Below are 10544 nucleotides of genomic sequence, written 5' to 3' on the forward strand. Positions count from 1 at the left end.
GAAGGATCTACATCATAAAAAAATCCTCCCCTCTGCTGGGGCAGAATTGATATTGTTCCCAACAATGGCTGTCTAAAGTGGTCTTGGGGACTCCCACTGCTACCATACTGGATTCTCTCCAAGGCAGCCTATCACCAGCTTTACCAGAACATTTTTATTAATGCTTATCCTGAGCTTCCCTTGCTGCAATTTAAATTTGTTCTTTGCCTGCAAGGCAGAAACAGCAAGCACTCCTGGGTTGTTTGCTGTGGTTTAACCCCAGCCAGCAGCCACTCACTCACTCCCCCACCAGTGGGATCAGGGAGAGAACTTTAAGGATAAAAGCTGAAAACTCATGGGTTGAGATAAAGACAGTTTATTAGGGAAAGTAAAAGCCACACACACAGTCAAAGCAAAACAAGAAATTAATTCACAGCTTCCTATGGTTAGGCAGGTGTTCAGCCATTTCCAGGAGAGCAGGGTTCCATCTTGTGTAACAAGATATTTGGGAAGACAAACACCATCACTCCAAATGTCCCTCTCCTTCCTCATTCTTGCTTCCACTTTATATATTGGTCATGAGGTCACATGGTGTGGAATATCCCTTTTTTCAGATTGGGTCACCTGTCCTGGCTGTGTCTTCTCCCAACCCCCCATGTACCCCCAACTTCCTTGTTAGCACGGCAGTACAAGAAGTAGAAAATCCCTTGGCTCTGAGCAAGCAGTGCTCAGCAATAACAAAACCACTCTATATCATCAACCCTGTGTTCAGCACAAATCCAAAACACAGCCCCACACCAGCCACTGTGAAGAAAACTAACTCTACTCCAGCCCAAAGCAGCACATTACACCTTTGCCATACTATTGACATCATGTCCAGGTCACACACTATTCAGCACAACTTCATGAAGTATCATGCTTCTTGACATCCTTTAATAAAATATCCACATGTCATTCCCTTAGTTGGTGGACTACCCCTGCAAAATGTCCACAAATATTCACAAAATGTCTTTGGAGTTAACTTATTCTATGTCTTTGGGGTCCATCAGTTTTGGTGGTCACTCAGGACAGAAGAGGTGTTGTGCTTGGAGTTACTGGGTGTCAAGGCCAGCTCAGGTCTGGTCACTGATGAACTTACACTTCTTTTAGGGCTTCTCCTCCATTCATGTAGGTGGTTTCTCCACTAGCTATTGCTATAACATGCAACTCAAATCATGGCTTACAGCAATTTAAAGGCATACCTATTACAATCTCCATCTCTGGTCCTTTTGAGCCAGATTACAGGATTTAGCACTACAATGCTCTCCTCCCCTTGTTCTCAGCCAGGCTACAATGAGGGGTTCTTGTTCAAATCCACCATTAGTATAGTGACATCACAGTCCTACCTGGGCTGCAGGGGGACAAACTCCTTCACCACAGTTTCCACCAAAGGCTACAAGGGAATCTTTGCTTCCCCTGCTCCAGCATGGCATCCTACCAAAATAGTCCTCCTTGAACTTTTCCAGGGTGGGTCCTTCCCATGGGCTGCAGTTCTTCATGTACTGCTCCAGTATGGGTCCCCCATGGGGTCACAGGTCCTGCCAGCAAACCTGCTCCTGTATGGACTTCTCATAGGGTCACATCCTCCTTCAGGCATCCACCTGCTCTGGTTTGGGGTCCTGCATGGGCAGCAGGTGGATCTCTGCTCCATCATGGACTCATCCGTATGTCACAGTCCCTTCTACTTGAGTTCACACTGGAGTTCCAGCCCGTCCAGTACAGCAGCACAAATACAGCAGCAATGCTCCGGCCTCCTGCCAGCCCAGGAACATATCCATGGCCGGTATTGAAACGTTCCCAGGCACAACTCAGTGAGGTGATCAGCAGTACAGCAAATAGGGAAAGGAAAAAGCGCTAAAAGCGGCCACTAATGAGCAGTAGACCATAATATACAGTCAGGAATGCATACATTTACATACATTCATATTGAAGAGTAAATCCATTGATTTGCAAGACCCTTTTAAATGGTTTAAAGCAATATTTAAACTACAGATGCTTCTCCTGACAGTTGTGTACATGAAAAAGAGCTAGGATTTTCATCAAAGCCCTTGCTGCTTTCCCACTGAATGAAGAGGAGGCTTTGCATTAAATTCAGATTTCAAACTGATTTTCAATCTATTAGCTCATACTCTAAATATGCCACAGCACACAAGAAGTGTTTTTCCCTTTATTTCTGTTCATTGCATAACATGAACTAGTGTCAGTCAGACAAGACAAAATACTTTTCCCTTTTAAGGTTCTCGTCCACAGTGGGAAAATGTCACTTCTGTTTCTACACTTATTTTTCTTTTTTTTCCAGGTTTTTATTATTTTTCCTTTCTTTTTCTTTTTTTTTTCTTTTCTTCTTTTTTCCCAAGAGAATATCTCTGTTCATAAGTTTTTTGAATTATGGATTCAGCTTGGAATGTATTAAATAAATACAGTGTTCAACAGTTTACAATAAAGAAGGAATTAGGATTTGATCTCTGATGACTCAGGAGACTTCACATGCAGTTGTTGCAACTGCAAGTGTCTAAGCCTTGCATTTATTTTTAAAACATCTGTCACAGAAAGAGTGAAACTAGTAAAGTTATGAGTGATTCTTCCTTCCTTGTCCTGTAATTCACTCTTAATTCCTAAACCATCATTGCAGGAAGATAGACTTTTAAGCTTTCAAAAGGCTTAAACTGTTCAGATTCAAAAAATTTGAGAGAATCATTAAAAATTAACACTAATCTTACTGAAATGAAGTTGAACAGGCAGATTTCTACAATCAAACAAGAGCTTAATTCCATATTGAAAATGGCAACTGTAAAAAGAACTGCAGAAAATGCAGTGTTATTACAGTGAGTACAAGACTGAACAGGCTTTATAGTGACTAATTAAATTAATCATTATACAAACGATGTGTCTGTAGGCTCCTTTCTGCACTCAGGATCTTTCTGGCTGAACAGGCGGCACTATAGCTTTTTCCATATCTATACATATATATACATAGAACTGTGGAGACAGATCTCTCTTGCCTTAAGTTTCCTCTGCAAATGTGGCTGTGATGGAAAGTAAGTTTTCTTCTACTAAAAGAGTTTACATTCTGATAGCAACAAGGATTTTTAATCACAGAACTATATATTTACTCTTTCCCAAAGGAGCAGAAAAACTGACAAAAAAAAAAGAAAGAAAAATACTATGATGAAAAAAAGAGATATTATGCAGTTTATCAATTTGTATTCATAAAAATATAAATATGAGTCAAAGGATTTGTCTCACATGAAAGATATTCCAAAACAATACAGTATCAATGGTCATTATGGATATTTTCACTCATGAAAAAAGAAAAGAATTTTTATGTACTTGATGACCAATTGTTTAACATTTACCTGATCAAAAATGTCAGATTTTGAGGAGGCTACTGTGTCACTTTCATTTTTTTACAGCTTATGTACACTTTCTTTGTGGTGCATCATGTACAATATTCATGTGCCCGATGTAATTGAAATGCACAAAAGATTATTCAGATTTTCCATGTATTACTGTCGAAATGCAAACCAGTTAAAATATTGTTCAAAATAACTGGAGCTATTCTATAATTGCTCAAATGCAATTATCAGCTAAAGATTAAGCTCATATTTGCTCTGTAATTCATGGTGCAGTTTTATGAATGGTGTTTTAGGTGTTATAGTAGCTGCCATCACAGATGCAATAAAATAAAATGTTCAGCTGGGTTATGGTTTTCTGTAATATTTTTTAGTATCTTGTCAAACAGTTTTTCTTTCAAGTCACTGGTAATTGGTAAAACAGATTAGGTTATTTGGTATAAAATTCTGGTATTACAGGTTATGCATTTGGGTGGATAATTCAGAAATAAAAAATAACCTGAGAACAAACGAGAATTCAAGTGATTTCCTTTAACAGATAATTATCTTAGTCTGCAAATGCCATATCAGTGTAATTCATATTAATTTTTAATGACATTTACAATGGCATTAAATAAGTTATAATATCAAAATGAAGATGGAACCAATAACCATTAGGTTAAACTACTCCTGACTGGAAACATACTGAAATTTGAAGACATTTCTTTGAAAGATACCCATTTCAAGGGAAATCCACAGGGAATAAACTGTGAAAAGACTTCTAAAGCCTTTTGTCTGAAGTATTTCCCAACAAAGACATAAATAATAGGGTTAATGCAACTGTTGGTGGTAGCCAGCATATAGGAAAACTGCTCCCCAAAGTTGATCAGTTCCCCCCAGAAGCAGCCTTCAATCACTTCTGTACGGTATAACATATCAAGGAATGCAAAAAAATGGTGAGGAGTCCAGCAGAAAAGAAACATCAGTACCACTGTGAGGATCAGCCTGGTAGCTTTTGTGCCTTTTTGCCTCTTGCAATCTGTTTTGCTGAGTGCTCTTCGCTGTCTTACTTTTTTTTGCAGGGACCTAATGGTAGAGAAATTAAGGAAGATGATTGCTGTAGATGGCAACGCAAATCCCACTATGTTGAGTACCAGCTTTTCAGCTATTTTCCACGATGGGGTGGGGTAGTCCAAAGTGCATGCTGAAATATTCCACAGGGGAAAGTCTTTCACAGTCCGAAACATAAAAACTGGGATGCTGAGAAGGATGCCAAAGAACCAGATGAGCAAGCAGATGCCCTTGGCAATAGTTCTGCTCCGTATCCCCCTGTGGTTCAAGGTGTGGACAAGAGTCAAATAGCGATCCACGCTGACTGCCACCAGCAAGTAGATGCTTGTGTACATGTTTAGGCTGATGGATGCACTGGTGCTGCGGCAAAGGAAACTGCCAAATGGCCAGTTAAATTCATTCCTGATGTTTGCTGCCCAGAAAGGGAGGCCCATGAGGAAGACAAGATCAGCAACAGCTAGGTTCATAAGATAGATTTCAGCTATCTTCAGGGGGCCCTTTTGCAGTGAATAAACAAAGAGAACAAATATATTTCCAAACATTCCAATAACACAGACAGTGTTGATGTACTTTGGTACTATGTAGTACACGGCATTCCACCAGTCATCCAAGTCTGGGCAAAAGCTTGAGTTGCTCCCTTTTTCACTCTGATTTGAGAAGGAAATATTCAGTAGAGAAGTTTCAGTCATTCTTTTTAAAAAATTTCAAAGTGAACAGGAGACGTCTTTCAAATGAGAGAAAATGACTGCAAAAAAAGAAGCATAAAATTGCAAAAGTTATCTCCCATGAGTGATGTAACAAACATTTAACTGCCGGAAATTCTTTATTAGTCCTTACTGATTTCTATAGGCTAGATCAGTCCATACTTGGAATGCGCAACAGTGAGAAATGTTTCCAGCATTAGCAAGGATGGAACTTTGCATCCTATGAAATTTCCTCTCCTTGCTTCCATTGTTTAAAGTGGCACAGCGAAGGAAAGTGCCAAATTAGTGTAAGTAGCTCTGTATGTCTCTTCCAGACTGATGACAGAGATATGGGAGAATTCCCTTTCCCTGAGAGTAGCAGGAGTCTCAGCCTCCAAAGTGTTTAGTCCCTCATAGCATTGGCAATACCTTTATTTCTCTATGTTAACTCTATGTGAGATTGTGCAGGAGAGCACAGGTAAAACGTTATCCTCCCATGAAAATCCACTGAATTGTCACAGCTGTCTCCTGCATTGGCTTCATTCGTCTGGTGTTGCAATGCTTGACCAAAGTGCCTGGACCTTGGTTTTTACAGGCATTTAGTCTCAGAATTGTTGTGGCAGATAAGGTATTGCTGAGCCTATGGTGACATCTAGCCCTTCAGTATTTCAAATGCAAGTAGAGCATGCCAATCATAAACAAGAACACATTTAAAAAATTAGTATTTTGCAATCAGTCACTGTGAATGTTAATTTTCTGCTGCATTTTTTTAACTCTGCTCTTTCAACTTCCATATTTTTACACCAAGGAGACAGATAAGGATGGGGATTCTGAAGAGAGCATTTAGGACCATCGTTCATCTCTTTCATGAATACTTACAGACTTGGTGATGTCTGTATCTGAGCAGCTTGCAATACTTACCTCTGTGACACCTCCATGAACTAGTTAAGTACTAATATTCCACATCATGCTATTTGGTACTAATGCACAGAGCATTTTTCATCATTGCAGAATTAAGTGTGCAGCAAAGTTGCATCTGAGTTCATAAACTTACTGAAGCTGGCAGTTTTGACAGGGAACTGAACAACAACTTGAGTTAACTCAGCTCTCTGGATTTGAACATTTTCCCTCACAACAGTCTGAATGTTGCTTAGTTCACAGACAGTCTCATGCAAACTAAGATGACTTGAGAGGATTTAAAACTACAGATGAGATATATTTAGCAAATAAAAGGCTGAATAGCATCACAGAGGCTCTTTGTGAGACAGCAGGAATCTAACCTGAGGCTGGCTAAGGCATGAGAGCAATGGTAGAAAATCTGTAACATTATATGTAAAAAAATAATGTAAAAGAAAGATAACAGTTAAGCATAAATAGAATTATTTCTTCTACTAAATACAGAAGTAAAATAAATGCTTATTCTTCTTGCTTGCCCATTTTCTTTTAATTTCTTGCTATCAGCTTATGCCAATTACTTCAGATGTGATGCCTGGGCTCGAGCCATGAATTCATTCATGATGGGCTAAACTAAAAACATCAGAAACATTTTCTTTTCCATTGCAACTTGGATTTTAGTAACAGCTAAATCTGAATTTTTATTCATCTAAAAATTATACCTGAAGATTCTGTAGAGTTTGTCATCACAAAAATTTCTTCAGAGTTTACCAGTTAGTGTCCAAGTGCTGCAGCCAGCCTTCTATAAATTTAGAGCCCTAAATGTCCTCTTGACAGAAAATGTAATTTATTTTCAGTTGTTTAATATTATTTCTTCTTCAAAGACAGTTATATTTTGTAAATATTTTTAAATATTTAGTGCTAATGGACTATTAACCACATGAATATTTTTCAATTTATGTACTAAACACATTCCAGCATCTTTTATACAAATAATGGCATTTTTTTATTACTTTGAACTGATTTCTGATAAATTTCCATGTAAAGTGAATCTATCAGCATTTTTGCCCAGCTAGGGTAAGTAGGTAAAGTGAATCTTGATTTTACACATAAACTAATATTGGTCTTCAGAGTTACTTTCATGGTGAAAAAGAAAGGGAAAGTCTTCCTAGATTGCACAGGTCAGAACTGAGAGCACAAAAGCCTGTTCTTTAGATAAAATATAAAAAATATTTTAGTAAAAATAAGACATGAAATAAAGATAGACATACCTATTCCTTGTTCTTCCTGGCAATTTAGGCAAAGTTTCAAATCCAGAAAGAGTTGGTGAAGAGCAGTGCAGATGTTACTGAGAGAACTCAGAGATGCATCCTTAGGCAAGACTGAGTGACTGAGAGCTGTCTGAGTGTTTTGTTGGCCATGCACAGTGTGTGTGATGTTACATTTTGGAAGAAAGCCCCAGGATTTTTTTTTAACTTCTCCAAATGTCAGCTATAGTAATTCCCAAGGCATGTGAAATACTTTATTCTCATTGTGAAACAGTACAAGCCATATATCATGACTCTTGTCCTGTGACTACAAGCCAAAGCTCTGAAGCAAAGGTCCTTGGCAATTAAAAGTTCCTTTGTGTGAATAACTGTCTGTAACCATAACAATTTCATTAACACCTCTGAACTGTCCTCTCAGTGCCAGTGCTCACAAGGACGAACTTAGAACTTGTGTTTTGTTGTGGTGGGAGCTCCTTCCCCTGCTAACCTTGGTGGGGAACTATGGCAAGGAGCTGGGAGTAAAGGAGTACAGGTATATAGAAACAGCTGCTGAAACATGGACTTGCTAAACCCCATTTCCGCTGTTATTGGAAAGCTTTGTCTTATGCCCCTCTATAGGTGTCCCCTGCATGAGTCTCTGTGAATATTATTTCTCAGTAATGCATGATGACTTCTGTATTCTCAGGCTTGCACCCATAAATAAACTTTTTTTTTCCTAATTACCTGCTGGGATCTTGTACCCTTAGACTGGTCATTTATAAGCTATTTTTATCTTTTTCATTCTGATTGTCCACTGTTTAGAGCAAAACTTAAGAAAGATAATATCTATTGCATCTCAGATTTTAAATATCAATCTCTCAAGTATATCTGCATAAACAACACAAGTTTTCAAGCTTTTTTATAAAGCAATGGGACTCGAATGCTTCTTTACTTATAGGAAAACTTTCTTCCCATTGCCTGCCTAACCAACACATGCACCATCCCTCCCAATTCTTAGTTGTGTCCATTCTTGTTAGATAAGTGTTAAAGAGTTAAAATGAAAAGCCATGGAATGCTGAATAGTAATACCTTATTATGAACTTTCTTATCATGGTAAATACTTTTGTTCCAATCTTTTATTCATTAAAAGATAATAAGCTGGAATTATGCAAACACTGGTAAAATTGATACACTAAAAAAGTTGTTACAGTTAACACCACCATAATGAAGAATGCTCCAAAATGGCCCAAGATTTTAAATAGATAAGTGTTTATTTTATTAAACACCATCCTGTTAAAAATTTATTTATTTTATTGAAAGAAATGAAACAGTATAAAAATACATCTCAAATGAACCTCTATGCTTCACTTCTGTCAAAAAGACTTTTTTTCAATATCTTCAAAACTTTTATTTTGGTAAAGACCTGAAACACAAATTATGTAAAATTTAAGTTACATAAGGAATCCTAATAACTTACAGGAGGAGAATCTCAAAAAACCTCCTCTCACACTGACTCATAAAGGTAAGTGCAATGCAACAGGAGATCTTCGTCACAGACTTTCCAAAGCTTCCTCTTTGCTTACGCTTGTGCATTTCTGTGTTGAAGTTATTTTTTCCATAAGAAGAACATTTGAGCAATAACAAGAAGTTTGGAATTTGTCTTTGCTTGGACATGAGTCTCTAGGAACTGCCAAGTTCCACATTTACTGAATAGAAAGCTGCAGCTGTGTATAAAATTCATATGATAAATGACATAGTCTTGCAAAACTCATCACGTGAAAATGGGATCAAAATATTGGTTTGCAAATCCAACTCCTTCCTGCAAATATAGTTTCTTATTTTCTGTTGTTTTTCATTGTCATATTTGGAGCTTTTTTGGTATTGGAGTGAGATTCAAAATTGGAAGTCTAGGCATTTAGTGGAAATACTAAAATGAATAGGTACTGCTGTGGCTCCAGCATTTTAACTACTTAGAACAACTCTACATAAGAGGATGTAACTTTATACCAAAAGGGGATTTAATTTATTACTTCTTTGCAACTTCTTTTTTCATTTCAACCAGTAGAAAGTAACATTTTGCAGTTCACACAGGTGTAAGGGACCATGAATTAAAGGAATGTCAAGGATTAGTTAAGAAAACATCTGTAAGAGTCAGCAGTTAGAAGCCTTTTACTGTAAAGACATTGGTCTATTTGCAACTTCAGCTTGGAATACTCACAGAACATTAGTTTATGTTTTAAGCCTGTATGATGTTCAGTCACCCTGTCTATGCAGACTTTCTTGCAGAAAGGACACATTCTCTAATACTGCATAAGAATTTACAAATGCTTATTGAGCCTTTATGATAGAAAGATTAAACAAACATGTTGATGAAGTTAGAGGTAAGACTGCTCAATTATTACACACATTACAACGTGCAGAAATGCACAAGGTTTCCAGAGTTCTGGCTTTTGGCTTAACAGTTCAATCACTAAAAATCTTCCTCTTATTGATTAACCCTTCAATGATTGGAATACATGATCTTTTTGGAACAGTATGACTTGAGAGTTTGAATTTTTTTTTTATTGAAATGATTTTGAAATTAACTTAATTATCTGCTGTAACTGATCATCTTTTCTGGAATACGAGAAAAGGTTTTTGATGTGACCTTGTGATGTAAAACTTCTTATTTAACTTGCTTGAATTGCTTCACATATACTATGGGGATTGCTAAGGAGAGCTTAAAATCTTGTGCAGTTGTTTATGATTCCTAATGAATGATCCTGGTACTATGACAGTGTGATAATAAGCAAGTCATACTAACTACAGTTTCCAGAGTCTGAAACAGCAGAATATGGAAGGGATCAATATAGCCTGGAAAATACTGATGGAAAAATTGGAGTGAAAGGATAATTCAAGGGCTAAAAACTGCTTGGGGATCTGGCAGACCTGAGCCAAGATCTGACTTCTCTACTGAAACCCTGCCTAAAAAGAGCAACTTAGACCTATCCACAGCAAGCAACCACAGTTTGTGTAACAGCCTTTGAGCTGTTAATTTTGTATTTCAAGTGAAACCAAAACCAACCTGAAAAAACAGAGATGGAAAAGATGAGATTTATTCCTGCCTGTACCTACTGCAGGCCAGAAATACCAACTGGCTGTTGATATCCTCACCATTCCTCTGGCAGTGGTCCCCCACCATCCCCCTGGTCAGCCCTTTTCATGGCCAAAGTCAAAATAACAGTTGTGGAATTTTCAGGTGAAAGGGAAGATGGAATCAGCTAAGAAAGTGGGACAGGGTAAAGGGGAATGAAAAGGTG

At 37.7% G+C, this 10544-nt stretch overlaps 1 protein-coding gene across 2 annotated transcripts in view; it reads right to left on the bottom strand.

Moving 5' to 3' along the window:
- Nucleotides 1-357: 357 nt before the first annotated feature.
- BDKRB1 (bradykinin receptor B1) overlaps nucleotides 358-10544 on the bottom strand; it is a 37828-nt gene continuing 27641 nt past the window's right edge. Inside the window, exons 1-2 of one of the 2 annotated variants that reach the window (XM_071557584.1) lie at nucleotides 7270-7630; nucleotides 358-5166 (exon numbers count right to left, since the gene is read on the bottom strand). In XM_071557584.1, coding sequence (XP_071413685.1) covers nucleotides 4025-5110 — 1086 coding nt within the window. In that variant the 5' untranslated portion in view covers nucleotides 5111-5166; nucleotides 7270-7630 and the 3' untranslated portion in view covers nucleotides 358-4024. Of the gene's footprint in view, nucleotides 5167-7269; nucleotides 7631-10544 lie in introns of those variants that run through there. The other variant, XM_071557583.1, reaches the window with a different exon arrangement.

This window comes from Pithys albifrons, chromosome 6, assembly GCF_047495875.1.
Source record: "Pithys albifrons albifrons isolate INPA30051 chromosome 6, PitAlb_v1, whole genome shotgun sequence".
Classification (NCBI taxonomy): Eukaryota; Metazoa; Chordata; class Aves; order Passeriformes; family Thamnophilidae; genus Pithys; species Pithys albifrons.